The 15,523-nt window shown below is 39.6% G+C and overlaps 3 protein-coding genes and 1 pseudogene across 4 annotated transcripts in view; 2 read left to right on the top strand and 2 right to left on the bottom strand.

Annotated features, from left to right (window-relative positions):
* Positions 1 to 2,889: 2,889 nt before the first annotated feature.
* LOC147918775 (uncharacterized) lies at positions 2,890 to 3,863 on the bottom strand. The gene is made up of 2 exons (XM_087503698.1): positions 3,273 to 3,863; positions 2,890 to 3,165 (listed from the first exon to the last, which is right to left on the bottom strand). The coding sequence occupies exons 1-2, from the start codon at positions 3,861 to 3,863 to the stop codon at positions 2,890 to 2,892; spliced, it is 867 nt and encodes a 288-aa protein (XP_087359824.1).
* A 3,035-nt stretch (positions 3,864 to 6,898) lies between these two features.
* Positions 6,899 to 7,609, top strand: LOC147918774 (uncharacterized protein At4g02000-like). The gene has a single exon (XM_087503697.1). It carries the CDS (start codon positions 6,899 to 6,901, stop codon positions 7,607 to 7,609), a length of 711 nt encoding a protein of 236 aa, XP_087359823.1.
* Positions 7,610 to 8,298: 689 nt separating this feature from the next.
* LOC147918773 (uncharacterized) lies at positions 8,299 to 9,069 on the top strand. Its single transcript, XM_087503696.1, has one exon. The coding sequence runs from the start codon at positions 8,299 to 8,301 to the stop codon at positions 9,067 to 9,069; it is 771 nt and encodes a 256-aa protein (XP_087359822.1).
* Positions 9,070 to 11,939: 2,870 nt separating this feature from the next.
* The window catches only part of LOC147918769 (uncharacterized), a 38,731-nt pseudogene continuing 35,147 nt past the window's right edge, over positions 11,940 to 15,523 (bottom strand). The window contains exon 13 of the transcript XR_015592249.1: positions 11,940 to 14,846. The product of XR_015592249.1 is annotated as an uncharacterized LOC147918769 (transcript). The remainder of the gene's footprint in view (positions 14,847 to 15,523) is intronic.

The following is a 15,523-nucleotide window of genomic DNA, read 5'->3' as shown; positions in this document are numbered from 1 at the left end:
AACCACCTTTAGATTACACACCATTCATTGATATGCATGTGACATGAATATATAAAAGGCTAGACACCAATACAAGACTTATTCAAATTTAAGTTTCTAACGTTAGATATTCGATCTTGTAATTTTAAACCAATAAATCTTGTTTCATTCTATTTATTTATTTGTAATTTCAAACCAATAAACCAATCAACCAATAGAGCTTAAGAAACTTACAAAAGAGTCTCATGAAACTTGTCATTCTTTCTTTTCTCTAGGAAAACATAGAAGGCTAACGAAAGCCCTATAGTTGGCTTCTAATATCTTGAATACCTTCATGGTGTCGATTCCCACTTCGAACCTTCATTTTGGTTTGTGGGTGTTACAAATCTAATATGCCTAACTAGATCCACACCACGCCCTTAGATTTACAACAAATCTACTATCGGCTGAAAATTCCCTCTATTTAATGAAAGCATCAATGGTGTTTGTGGGTGTCGGATCCCATACTCGATGATTTCAGTGATTCACTCTCTTTTGTTTTGGACAAAAGTGGGGTTCACCCTATCTATATTCTACGAAGTAGTATTTCAACGATAATGACCATATACTACCTCCTAACACTATGTAACTCTATATATTTTTTTTTTGAATAAAATGTAAAATTTATTCGAAAAAAATACTTTTTTACATCAGAGTGCAGCTTGTTTATATAAGAATATTGAGTTTCGAACTATAGACGTTTAAAAGATATAAAAAGAATTTGCTGTGGAGGCGATCATCTTCATCTCGATGCTAGCCAGGCTGCCATATAACCGTTGTCTTGTATGGAGAGCAAGCGGTTTCTGACTTGTCTGTCTAGTTGTTTGATGAGCAGATTGGATGGGATCGGTTGTTCACCATGGCGTCTGTTATTCCGCTCTTTCCAGAGAGAGTGGACTGCTGCTTGAAACGCATAACGTAGGAGGAACAGGGTGGCCTGTCCTTGTGATGCGTCCGTTAGAAGAGCTAAAAGTGTTTCCCAGTCCGTGGAGAACGTGGATCTTAGGAGTGTCGAGGTAAGTCCTTTCCAGATTTCGCTGGAGTAAGTGCAGGCGAAGAACAAATGGTCACGGGTTTCTTGTGGACTGCAACAAAACACACAAGTGCCATCAGTCTGTGTGTTCCATTTCTGCATTCGATCTCCTGTCGTAAGTCGGTTTAAAATGGCCAGCCAGACCATGAAGGAGTACTTAGGTGTGGCTTGAGGGAACCAAACTCCCGCATACCAACTCTTCTGCTGCTTAGCAACTCGAATGAATTCCCATGCTTCTTTTGTTTTTAAATGACGTTTTGTATTTGCCCTGCTTCCCTTTCCAAAGAACAATATCCTCTGTTTCCACTAATCCCCTGTTTCTCAAATTGTTAAGTGCTCCCTCGATCTGATTAAAATGGTCAACTCTGTGTCGTCTCGGTCTACGCAACAGAGCTTCCGCTACAGTGGCATGTATGCTTATGCCCATGTCGATGCAGCCACGGTGACCTGCAACATCAATTAGACGGCCTAACGGCGACCAGAGATCATGCCAGAAGGAGATGCTTGTGCCATTATGAACCTCATATTTAATAAAATCAGAAGCTAGCCTGCGATATTTCAGCATCTTCTTCCACATCCAGGATCCAGCAGTGGAGGAGACAGAGATGGACCAAAAAGAACCCTTCCTGAGCAAATAAGCTCGAATCCAAGTCGTCCAGAGTGAGTTACCTGAGAGAAGGCGCCAAATAAGTTTTAAACAGCTGACATGGTTGACATCATGCAGAGAACGCAGTCCCAAGCCTCCTTCGTCTTTGGGAAGACAAACATCTGTCCAGGCTACCTTAGCTTTTTTAGTATTGAGTGATGGACCAGACCAAAGAAATGCTGAACATAAGCTGTCAATTTCTGCAATACAAGCCTTAGGTAAACGATAAGCGGACATCCAGAAGTTTGTAAGACTGTGGATAACCGAATTGATGAGTTGCAGACGGCCTGCGAAGGAGAGATGCCTCGCAGTCCAACTTCCAATCCTGTCTCGAATACATTCTACCAGAGGAGTGTAGTCAGATGTGGTCATGCGCTTAGTTAAGAGAGGTAAGCCAAGATAGCGGACAGGCAGAGAGCCAGTAGCAAAAGGGAAAGAACTAAGAATTGCATCCCTATCACTAGTCAAAACTCCTGCCATATAGAGGGTTGCCTTTTCAAGGCTAATATTAAGACCAGAGAAAGCAGCAAATTGGTCAAAGAGTTGCAGGATGCCCTCAATAGAGCTCTTTGTCCCATCAGTGAAAACCAGGAGATCATCGGCGAAATACAAGTGTGTGAGCTTGACATTGTGGCAGTGAGGATGGTATCCCACACGTCGTTCTAAGGCAGCTTTATCAAGCATAGCAGATAAGACTTGCATACAAATGACAAAGAGATAAGGGGATAAGGAACAGCCTTGGCGGAGACCTCTCTCACTACGAAATAGACCCGATAGTTCACCATTAACTTGCACCGAGAAGGATGCTGTAGTGATGCAGAGTTCGATCCAGCGAATGAAACGTGGTGGAAAATGCAGAGTCTTCAGAATGGATAGAAGGAATGGCCACTGAACCGAATCGAAGGCTTTAGAGATATCAATCTTTATCGCACTGCGAGGGGAGACAGAGTCATGGTGATAGTCTTTGACAATTTCAGATGCAAGGAGAACATTCTCCATCAGAAGACGACCCTTGACAAAAGCAGATTGGTTGGGAGCAATAAAATCTGGTAGCAGCTGCTTTAATCGACTAGCAAGGAGTTTTGAAATCACCTTGTAGATTACATTGCAACACGAAATTGGCCGGTAGTCTCGCATTTCCGTAGCCGCTTTTTTCTTTGGGATTAAGGCTAGTATGGTAGCATTGGTCCCTTTAGGCAAGAAACCATACTTGGAAAAAGGACTGTATAGAGTTGATAAAATCTTTCTGCACAACTGACCAGGTCGACTTGAGGAATTCAACTGTATATCCATCAGGTCCTGGACTCTTATCCGCAGACATGGAGAAAAGAATGTCTCTTATTTCAGTTTCGGTGACCTCTGCTTCCAACTGTGCCCGAGCCTGATCAGAACAACGGTAAGGCAGCAAAGAAGATAGCTCTGCTTCTGTGATTCCCTGATAGTGAGGGAGTTTGAACCCTAAGAAAGCCTTAAAAAAAATTTCAGCCTCAACTTTAATCTCCTCTTGCGTGTTAACAAGTGATCCGTTTGCACATTTTATCTCTCGAATCGTATTATGGAGTTGTCGAGTTTTGCCGCATTGTGGAAAACTTTGTTGTTGCCATCTCCCACTTTGAGCCAGTGAAGTTTCAACCGCTGCTTGAGGAATCTCTCTTCTAAACCTGAAACAAGCAACCAACGGCTATATGCTACTGATTCTTGTTTCATGGCGAGCTCGGTAGGGTTCTGCAAAGTGGCCAGTTGAGCTTTGCATAACTGCGTGTAAGCTTCTTTCGCCTTTTTAACCAAATCACCAAGAGAATCCTTACTAAACTGCTTTAAATGTGGCTTCAACGCTTTCAACTTCTTAGAGAAGCGGTACAGGGCAGAGGTGGAATGATATAACGGCTCAGTGGCTCCCCAAAATTCCTTAACTAAAGGCAAAAATCTTGTGTCATGGATTACTGCATTTGTGAATTTGAAGGGTTTGCGTGGGCGAATAATATCAGCTCCAATCTTTATTCGACACCGGAGATGATCCGAGCATCCCCCAGCTTCAAAAACACTATATGACTGTTGGTACTCAGTAGTCCATGCATCATTGACTAGAACTCTGTCAAGCTTTTTACAGATAAGACCATGGTCGCGTTTGTTACACCAAGTGTATAACGGTCCGTGAAAAGGCATATCAGTCAAAGAACAATACTGCACCAACTCCTAAAAATCTCTCATACCCGGCATCACCACATTATGCACATCATGAAGAGAGTGTTCCTCCAGTTTTAAAACCTCATTAAAGTCACCAACCACCATCCATGGTTTATTTCTAAACATAGGCGAGTCTTGGTGAGCTTTCAAATCCTCCCACAGTAATTTTCGTTCCTCTGCAGCGTTAGCCGCATACACAAAGGATACAAAAACTCATGCGTTTCACCGTCCATGAGGATAGAACATGTGATCATTTGACCACTGGTAAAACATGGTGTGAGACGAACATTAGGACCCCAAACAACCCAAATGCGTCCCCTCCTATTTGACGTATAGTTAGAGAGGCAGGACCAACCCGGCAACACTGATCCTACTATATTCTCTACTCTCTTCTCTTTTACTCTTGTTTCCAAGAGAGCACCAAACTGAAAACTTCCCTTCTTAACCCAGTCTCTTAAAACGGAATGTTTAGATATTTTATTGAACTCGCGAACATTCCAGAAGAAGCTCGACATGGAGTTATTGGTGGGGGGTCCGCCGACCCTGATCCTTGGGAGGTTGAGTGGAGGATGTTGAAATGAACTTATGAGAGTCCTTCGAAGCTCGCGGGATAGATTCACGTGGTGGAACACTGACCTTTAAACCCCGAGTTTTCTTTTGAGCATTATTTTCAGCAGCCACCGAGCTCTGTACGTCCACAGGCGGATTCGCAGGCGGGACATCATCAAGATTAGTAGGAGATGTAAATGGTCCGTATCCTTTGCCTCTTTTCCCTCCTCTGTTTCCTCCACCGCATCTTCCTCTTCACATTTATCACTGATTTTACATGTGACATCCGTTAGGTAATAATTAAGAGATGTGTCAAAGAAATAAGCAGCCAAAGATTTGTTGTTGAATGAGTTCTTTGATGAGGTAACCTTTGATTTGTAAGTTATACCTAATATGCCACTAGATAGCATTATATATAAAAATGCTCATCAAATTAATTATTTATTTTGAAATTTTAAATTCACATTATATAATCTATACTTGTAACTATTTTTTGTTAAACTCTCTTATCATGTGTCAAATTATTAGTATGTTCAAATTAATGTGTGGATGAGATGAAAAATGGTCATAAATCGGTATGGTATCTTCTTAAATTACACCAACAAAGTAAGCTACGTATTTTAATTTTTCAATCTAGTAATTAAAAATTTAACCGTTGTCAAACAGATTTTCAACATCCGTGTGTGATAATGCATTTTTACTTAGATTGAAAAGAAAGTTTGTTTTAAAAAACGACAAAATTTTGTTTTGAAAGTAGTTGCCAATATTATTGAGAATTATAAACAAAAGATGAAATAAAACACGATTATCAGTTACCTATATACCCACAAAAGAAAGTTTTACCTCTACGATTTTCCAAAATTACTAAAACTCTATGATTATGTACCCCTTTTTAAATAGAATGGACTATTAAGTTGGCTCAAGTGTCCTTTTCATGTTAGCAACATTTTAACTTATGAGGATTGGAAAAATGTATGCATCCACTCTACATAAATCACATCAATAATTTGATGGCAAAAATGAATTTGTGACATAAGAAAGTAAAGTTACATAAGTTGTTTTATTTGAACCTTACTCCTAAAATGATAATAGAGACAAAACAAAGGTAGTAAAGAAATTACTTTAGTGGTCAGGTACATTCTTATCAGCTTATACTATATGTCTTTGTTGTTTAAACAACCAATTGCAGAAACGATTGTCATTAGCCAAATACTTTGTGGTTTTATGCAGTAGCTAAACTGATATGTCTATCCTTAAAAAAAAAAAAAAAGGATCATGACCTGTCATCGTTAGAAAGTCCTCAATTACTAAACGAAATAGTCATATTGATATTTTATATTATTTATTTACAGAGATGAAGTGAAACTAGCCAGACTTGCCACATTCATAACAATCTTGTCTATAATATATATATATATATATATATATATATATATATATATATATATATATATATATTTGACTTAATTTTTTATCAATTGAATTTTTTTTGTCAACTTGTTTATCAATTATTTTATTCTAAGTTAACTTATTATTAAGATCATTTTTAAAATTGTGGACATATATTTCTTTTCTATCGGCTAAATTTATTTTTTAGTGATTTATTTTGAAATAGTCAACCTATACTTTTGTTGATTGTTTATTTGCATAGCTGGTTTTTTAAACTGTTGATTTACTTTTATTTTGTGTTCATTCATATTTTTTAATATTTTTTTATTTTTTATATTTTATGTTTATTTATTAATAATTTAATTTTTTGAAAGTTAACTTATATATCTTTTTGACTTAATTTTTTTCTATTGACTTATAAATAATCCACAAAGAATATAAAATTAACTGATCAATTATGGGTGTTGTGAGATATTTCTACACGAGAACTATTGCATTAAGCCAGATAAAGTTTAAACTTTTATGAATTGTGTTATGCTTATTATATCAGTTTGTATAACCACTAAAATATTCTTTAAAATTATTTACTCAAAAAATATTGTGGATAAAAAGAAAAAAATATCTACATGATTGCAATGAGTTTATGACCAACTCACTAAAATTTGAGAAATTCAAAAATAGTCAACTTGATATAATAAAAATTAAAAATAAAAATTATAAGCACGTTGATATATGAGTCTTAGATAATTTAGAGATATAAATTATAAACAAAAAATAATTTAAAAATACTACAACATTGAATGAACTGATGAAGAATTCCTATAGAGTGGGCTTAGGATACGCTTTTTCAATTAGAGGGTCTCATCTCTATTGAAAAAGATTGTGTTACCGGGAAAATCTTTGATTCTCGCCGGGTTTGATTGGATTTTTTTCTGTTTCCACGGTGTTTCTTTGAAGGGTTACTGAAAGTTTTTTACCTAATTTCTTCTCTTACGGCCGCCGTCATCCTTTGCTAAGCGTGGTACACGGTTAGGAGTTTGCTTTGGGGGCGACGAGATTTTAGTTTGAGGTCTGGAATGGAGTACGCTTTGGATAAAGCTTTAAAAGAGATGTTGCTTGATGAAGATCAACCGATAGTGTTGCAGAACCATGCGAAATTCAGTTCAAGCGTGAGAAACAAGTGTAGTATCATTGGTAAACTTCTGTGTCCAGAAAATCAGAAGATGTCAAGTATGATTCATGAGATGCCAAGGGCGTGGAGAGTCTATAACAGAGTGCGTGGAATTGCATTACCTAATGACAAGTTCCAATTTATTTTTGATTCGGAAGCAGACCTGTCTTTGGTCTTGCAATCTGGGGTGTGGACCTTCAATGACTGGAGTATGACATTAGAGCGATGGGTGGAGAACCCCCCAAGTGATTTCCTTAAGGTTCTTCCGATATGGGTGCGTATCAGACATATACATGTTGACTATCTTACTGTGGATACGATAAAGGAAATTGCAGGGCACATAGGTCTTGTCACGAATATTGCTTTTGATCCACTGAAACCTTTAAACAGGGGATATGTGCGTGTTAGGGTTTTATTTGACATTAGCAAACCACTGAGAAACAGAAAGGAGTTGAAGACCCCATCGGGAGAGGTTGTGGAGATTGGGATTGAGTATGAGAGAACTAGAAAGCGATGCTATCACTGTCTGCGGTTGACACATGATAAACTTTGTTGCCCTTTGCTTCCCTCAAACCGGCACACTGCTGCTACGGGAGGGGAAAAAGTCAAATGGTGATCCCAAGTCGCTTGGTACCGAAGATAAGTCGTGATGATCCCTTGTTTGGGGTTTTAACTGATGATGATGTTGGCATTGATGGGCTGACTGGTAAGCCAAAGATTGCTAAGGAAGTTTTGGATGAGATGAGACAGAGAAACAAATTCGTATTACAAGAGTCCGTAAGTCTGTTTGGGATCTTGAGGGAGATATTGAAGGCCAACAGACAATGCTGAGATTGGAGGCTCCTGCGCAGCTTACTGCAGATATGGACAAAGGTAAAGGATTCGTTTTTGATTTTGAACATTCAGCTTCATCAGCTGGCGATGGAAATCAAGGTGAGGGTACTAATCCAGCGTTTGACAAAGAGTCTGCTCGACTGCAACATCTGTGCAGTCACAACCGAATGTTCCTCTCTCTGCTTTTGCGTCTGGTCAGGGTGCTGCGGGGCATCGAGCTAGCTTTTCTGCTGGCTCTTCCGGCACCACTAAGTCTCAGAAAAAGCATAGACGACCTAGTCAATGGCGGCGAAAGGCACAGGCTGCGTTGAATGCACAGAAGAATAGACTCACGACTCTATATGTGGTCAGTGAGAGTGATGAGGGTGTGGTTTCAAAAAGGAAAGCTACTGATGAGGCTCAAGTATCATCAAAGATCGCTAAACACGATGTGCAAAAGGCGGTTCCGCATGAGGAACTGCCGCATCAGGTATGAGCTTCATGAGCTGGAATTGTCAAGGCTTGTGGGGCACTTTGACAATTCCTTATCTGAGGGAAATGCGTCGTCTACATTTTCCGGATTTCATGTTCCTCCTGGAGACTAAAAACTCCAGAGACTATGTGGTGAAGTTACAGCAAGGTTTGGGATATGAGTATTCCCATATTGTGGATCCAGTGGGGCTGAGTGGTGGTCTTGCTCTGTTCTGGAGACAATCTTATGAAGTTGATGTTATCTACGCGGATCATAGGATCATAGATGTGAAGCCCAAACTTGGTACACTTACGTTTTACGTCTCATGCGTCTATGGTGATCCGGTTGTTGGTTTGAGACAAGCGGTATGGGATGCATTAGTTGACATTGGTGTCACTCGAGATGCACCTTGGTTGGTTATCGGTGATCTGAACAAAATGATAAGCAATACTAAGAAGCTAGGAGGACCAGCACGGGTGGAGTCATCATTTTTTCCTTTCAGAAATATGATTCAAGACTATCGCCTACGAGAGGTCCCAAGTATTGGTAACAGATTATCATGGGCTGGTAAACGAAATGACATGTGGGTCCAATGCTGTTTGGATAGAGCCTTAGGTAATGAGGCGTGGTTTCATCTGTTTCCACGAGGACAAAGTGAGTATCTTGTAAGGATCGGCACTGATCATCGGGCACTCTTGTTATGTTTAGCTAATGATAATGTTGCCAGATCGGGAAGGTTTATGTTTAACAAAAGTTGGATGTCTAAGCCGGATTTCTCTGCGGTGGTCTAGTCAGGGTGGACCAGTGGAGTGACTACGGGCCAGACTTCGGTTATGAGTCGTATTGCAGAGTGCAGAAGAGCTATCTCTGTATGGAAGCGGTCGCAAAATTTGAACTCCAAGGTGCGAATTCAGCAGGTTCGGCATCAACTGGAAGATGATAGTACTAAACTGTATCCCAACTTACAGTTAATGCGAGAATTACGCTGGGAGCTGGCTGAGAATTATAGGGCAGAGGAACTTTATTGGAAGGAGAGGAGTAGAGAGAAGTGGCTACAGAGTGGGGACCGTAACACTATGTTTTTTCATGGCAGTGTGCAGCGGAGACGTATTCAAAATTAGATTTTATCGCTCTTTGATGATAGTGGTACAAAACGTTTCTCTGAGGGTTCTAAAGGGGAGGTGGCTGTAGCTTACTTCCGCAAAATGTTTACTAGTTCTAACCCTAGTACCATATTGGATGCCCTCGATAGGATGCTGCCTCGGGTTACTGAAAGTATGAATACGGAGCTAACCCGTCCAGTCTCTACTGCTGAAATAAAGAATGCAGTGTTTAGTATTAAGGGAAAGACACCAGGTGCAGATGGTATGTCGAGTCATTTTTATAAGGAGTACTGGGACATTGTTGGCCCTCAGGTGGTGCAGGAGGTGCAACAGTTTTTTGAATCTGGTCATCTTCCATCTAACTGGAATTTTACACAGATTTGTTTGATCCCAAAGGTACAGAACCCTACTCGCATGTCAAACCTTCGGCCTATTAGTCTTTGTTCTGTAATATACAAGACAGTGTCTAAAGTTTTATGTGAGCGCTTGAAACGGTTTTTGCCAACGATAGTATCAGATACCCAGGGTGCTTTTGTTGCGGGTCGTCTTATCTTTGATAACATCCTCTTGGCACATGTACTTGTACATGCGCTCCAGACAAAATCAGGCTGTGATGAAGAGTTTTTAGCCATCAAGACTGATATGTCTAAAGCCTATGACCGAGTTGAGTGGAATTTTCTTGAGGAATTGCTTCTTAAGCTTTATTTTGATATCAAGTGGGTCTAGTGGACCATGAGTTGTGTAAGATCAGTCACTTTCTCGGTTCTTCTCAATGGGAAGCAGTATGGATTTATTAAACCAGAGCGGGGAATAAGACAAGGGGATCCATTATCACCATTTCTTTTTATTCTGTGTGCCGAGGCGCTTGTCCATGTGATGAATAAGGCTGAACAGGAGGGTCGCCTCATGGGATTGAAGCTCTCTCCGGTGTGCCCGTCGATCCAACACCTTCTTTTTCCTGATGATAGCCTTTACTTATGTCAAGCCAGTTTGTCGGAATGTTCAACCTTGTTACAATGCCTGCGGCTCTATGGTGATGCATCCGGTCAAGAGATTAATATTCAAAAGTCCTCAATAACCTTTGGGAAGAAGTTAGACCTTTACATGAGGAGAGTTATAGGTCTGTTTATGGGTATTGAGCAAGAGGGAGGTGCTGGAAAGTACTTAGGTCTCCCTGAATGTTTTAGTGGCTCCAAGAGGGATATGTTAGCTTACATAACAGATCGGCTCACTTCAAGACTAAGTGGTTGGTTTGCGAAAACTCTTTCCTTGGGCGGCAAGGAAGGATTGCTGAAAGCAGTGGCGCTGGCTCTTCCGGTGTATGCGATGTCCTGTTTCAGGCTGTCGAAACATCAATGTAAGGAGTTACAGAGTGCTATGGCCAATTTTTTGGTGGAATGCAGTGGAAGAGAAACAGAAAAAGCATTGGGTTTCATGGGAAAAGATGTGTATGTCAAAGGAATAGGGAGGCTTAAGATTCCGAGATATAGGCCGCTTTAATCAAGCTCTCCTTGCTAAGCAGGCTTGGCGTTTGTTGGATGTCCCGTCTTCATTATTGGCGCGGGTTTACAAGGCAAGATACTTTCCGACGACATCGTTTATGGAGGCTACTCTTGGACCGTGACCCTCATATGCATGGAGAAGCATAGTTTTTGGTAGGGAGTTGCTGGATAAGGGTCTCATGAAGTCTATTGGTAATGGTCAGGATACAAGTGTCTGGTTGGATAAATGGGTTTTTGATGATCTTCCAAGGAGACCGTGTAATAAGGAACAAATGATCAATCTGAATCTTTGGGTTCTCATGAAGTCTATTGGTAATGGTCAGGATACAAGTGTCTGGTTGGATAATGATCAACAGGTCAATTAATAACCCAAAGCACACTCAACCACGATCTAGTGGTGTCGTCGTAGCACTTTAGGGTCGAATCCACAGAGACCAAACAATGCACTATGAAATTGTATAGATCAAATATAGCTAAGACAAAACAAGAAGTTTGTGAAACAAGTAATAAATCAAAAACGGAAAGTAAATAAGTTGTTTCTAAATCAAAAAGGAAAACATTGGGCGCAGGGAATCTTTAGGGATTATGATCACGAATTTAGATGGTTAGATAGGGATGCATTAGACACCGTTCTAGAACTCAAATCACTGTTGTAAAGCTAACCTACTTTCGCAGCATTAACTATCTATGCAATGAATTTACTGAACCCTAAACCGTCGTTTGGATCTAGCAAACCAAGCAAGCAATAACAAGTTCAAGTTTGATCTGTTCACAAAGTGCCTCAACTTCAACCTTCGTTGGCTAAGGATCACCTTGCTCACCTATGTTCTTTTCAAGCAATTCAACAACACTTTTGGTGCCCCGATGAATTAAACCTAAGATCTTAATCTAGGTGATCAATCTAGCTTAAGCATTAAGAACAACTATAGATGAAGAACAATAAGATCAATCCCTAATCTAACAAATCTAGCATCAATAAATCATAGAAACCCTTCTGAAACCCTAAACCCAACAGTAAAACTACTCAGACATGGAGAAGCATAAACAGCAAATCAATAATGAAGAAAACATAATTGAATTGCAAAAGAATAGAAAATAGGGTTTAGAAATATTCTCCAAAGTGTCAAGAAGGATTAGAGATCTTCTCCCTTTTGCTCTCAATACAAAATAGTCTCAGAAAATAAAGCTTACGTCTCTGGAGGCCGTGCCTCTAACTTAAATATCAAAATAAAACCCTAAAAGTCGGTTTAAAACAAATAAGGAAAAGTTGCGTCGGGGACGGGGACTGGTCGATCCCGAAAGGATCAGTCCATCCGGAATGTTTTTCTGCTCTCACTCCATCTACTGACTAGCTCGATCAGTCTTCAACCAATTTAGCTCCAGATGCATATTTCACCCCCAAAACGCTCAGATTCCTTCCAAATTCACCTAGGACCTGTAAAGACTCACAAAAGACTAAAAGGACTCTAAAAGCACACTTGGACCTAAGAAAAGACTCAAAACAATCCTAAAAACTATAGTTAAAACCCTATAAAATACAGACACATCAATTCCCCCGGACTTGAATCTTTGCTTGTCCTCAAGCAAGAACAGACAAAAACTCAAGAACAAAGAAAAGGTTTGAAAGTGGAAACTCACATATTCTTGGGAACTTCTTCTTTGCACTCTTCATCACATCAAACTGAGAACTACTTTTTGTACTCTGCCCATGATTAGGATCAACACTCCCTACTCTGAACTCCACAGCCTTAGAGAACATTCAGTCTCCCCATCGTTGTCTCTTTACATCAGATTAGTAAAAAGGTGCGGTCTTACCATGGGAGTATCGATCATTGAACTGTTGACTCCTTCAACCTCTTATCACCCAAGACCTCCTCTTATGCTCCCTTTCCTCTCTCTTTTCTCACTTCCAAAGGATTGATTTCTCCCTAATTTTCTAGGGTATCATTTTATTTTTTTTATCAATCCTTTGCTCTTTTCTTGTGGACAGGTTTCCATGAGTTCCGAAAGATGCACGGGTTTACGCACAACCCTCGGTTCACTTCTTTTATTACCTATATCCTCTTCTTCTTATATTTTTCTTTTCTCTTTTTTTTTTACTGAGTATTGAAGGGAAGAGAGAGGGGAAGCATACTTTGTGAGGAGATGCACGTCTTGTAAGGCTTGAAGGGAGGAGTCTTGTCCGATGTATACCAAGCCCCAAGGTAAGAAATTAAATCCGCTTAAGTCCTGTTAAAGCTAGAGACAACTTCTAGTTCAACTTAGTGTTCTCCTTGACGAGTGTCTTTTGGGGCGTGTTGAGACTGCTCATGTTCATTCCAAGCTTCATTCCAAATCAGAGGTACAAAAGTAATCATAAGAGTGTTAGATTAAAGCAGAAATTCCTAAAATAGATCATAGCTTCCCTTTTTTTTTTAGACACGACAAAATGACTCAAATAAAAGAAAAAATCAAAAGAAACAACCAAAGAAAACGACATCAGTAACTTGGAGACATCCCTCCCCCGGACTTACTTCACACCGTTCCGGTGTGAAAGAAAAACCAAGAAAAGAATGAATCCGACAAAGAAAATAAGAAAAATGAAAAAAGAAAAAGAAAGGAAAAGGAACAAAACCGGTAATCTCGTATCTGGTGTTGGAGTGGTGTTGGCAAGGGTGGGGACCGATCAGTCTCAGGGTGGGATTGACCGCTCTGCAACATTATTGAACTTAGAGACACCCACAGAAAACCACCGGGATCGGTCGATCTTTAAGGAGGATCGATCGATCCGAAGCTCCTGGAACAAAAATATTCGCATCTTCTGCGTTTGGAACCTATTCCTGAAAACACTTAACACCAGACATGATTTCACCGTAATAAATCCTAAAAACAAAACCAAAATCCTAAGACAAATAAAAAGAAAAGGGTAAGCCAGCACAAACCCCATGGGTTGCCTCCCATAAGCGCTTGTTTAAGGTCTATAGCTTGACCGCTCAGCACAAAATGTTAATCATGTGTATCAAAAGGCTGAGCCAATGGACCTTTAGTCCTTCTCTTGTTAATGCAATAAACAATATGTGTCAAGTAACACACAATTATCCATGGCAAAACAATAAAATTCACATCTAGGAAGTTTACTACAAATGTAGCATATACTTTGAAATATTCCTTGATGGTTGGATGCTCATGAGGGTTAAATGCATTTAATGGAAAAATAAAGTCAATTTCAGGTTCAAACGAGGTTTTCACAAAATAATTAACTTCATCACCATTAATTTCATAAAACACAATATCCTCATTCATATAATCCACCTGAGGGTCTTTTGTTTCATGCAAAATTGTATCAATATCAAGAACACACCCTAGGTAAGATTCTTCAAGAAGAGAGCTAGATACATCAGGCATTGAAAACTCAAACTCGAGATCATGAACATTCAAAGCACAATGATATTCAATATCAAAACATATTCATGATAATCCCTAGCAAGTTTTTCTGCTCTTAAAATGTCTAGACGTTGAGATTCACATATCAAATCATAGCATTCATCAATGAGCAAAGGAGTATCCAAACTAGAAGTCACATCTTCAATGCATGGCATGTGAATATCCTCAAAATCATGAATTTCAAGGTTGGAAACGCAAGTACCTTCTAGTTGGCTTGGTGGAACCCAATATATTACCTTTTCGCAAGCATGAGCTTCCCTAATCTCCGTGAAAGTGGGCTCCCTCCCTTCGAGTACTGCTCGATGTGAGATGAGATTCAACCGGATCATTGCTGCTAAGTTCCTCCTTGTCGTTGTTGGATGCTCCATGTAAAGCTCATCCAACTTAACTTTTTGATCCGGTGTAAGAACACTCTCATCGAACGGTGGCTCCACAAGAGGCTCATCTAGAATGTCTTCATCAAATGTGATCTCCTCTTCCTGTGGCCAATCATCGTAATCCATGGCCCCAAAAATATTTTTCATTTTTTTTTTTAATTATCTACAAAAAGAGAGAATAATAATAATTAGTAGAAACAAAAAAAAATCTTAGACTATACTCAATTCTAAAATCTCAAAGGCAATCGTTTTGGTCCCCGGCAACGGCGCCAAATTGATCAACATGTCAATTAATAACCCAAAGCACACTCAACCACGATCTAGTGGTGTCGTCGTAGCACTTTAGGGTCGAATCCACAGAGACCAAACAATGCACTATGAAATTGTATAGATCAAATATAGCTAAGACAAAACAAGAAGTTTGTGAAACAAGTAATAAATCAAAAACGGAAAGTAAATAAGTTGTTTCTAAATCAAAAAGGAAAACATTGGGCGCAGGGAATCTTTAGGGATTATGATCACGAATTTAGATGGTTAGATAGGGATGCATTAGACACCGTTCTAGAACTCAAATCACTGTTGTAAAGCTAACCTACTTTCGCAGCATTAACTATCTATGCAATGAATTTACTGAACCCTAAACCGTCGTTTGGATCTAGCAAACCAAGCAAGCAATAACAAGTTCAAGTTTGATCTGTTCACAAAGTGCCTCAACTTCAACCTTCGTTGGCTAAGGATCACCTTGCTCACCTATGTTCTTTTCAAGCAATTCAACAACACTTTTGGTGCCCCGATGAATTAAACCTAAGATCTTAATCTAGGTGATCAATCTAGCTTAAG

This window comes from Camelina sativa, chromosome 20 (assembly GCF_030686135.1).
Source record: "Camelina sativa cultivar CO46 ecotype springtype chromosome 20, ASM3068613v1".
NCBI lineage: Eukaryota > Viridiplantae > Streptophyta > Magnoliopsida > Brassicales > Brassicaceae > Camelina > Camelina sativa.
Note: the sequence above shows the minus strand (reverse complement) of the source record. Positions and strands in the feature narration are given on the sequence as shown.

Coding starts and splice junctions, on each gene's coding strand:
- LOC147918775 (XM_087503698.1), bottom strand. CDS start 3,863: ATGCCTTTTCACGGACCGTTATACACTTGGTGTAACAAACGCGACCAT. Junction 3,166..3,272: donor ACAAAGTTTTCCACAATGCG/GCAAAACTCGAC, acceptor ATTTTTTTTAAG/GCTTTCTTAGGGTTCAAACT.
- LOC147918774 (XM_087503697.1), top strand. CDS start 6,899: ATGGAGTACGCTTTGGATAAAGCTTTAAAAGAGATGTTGCTTGATGAA.
- LOC147918773 (XM_087503696.1), top strand. CDS start 8,299: ATGAGCTTCATGAGCTGGAATTGTCAAGGCTTGTGGGGCACTTTGACA.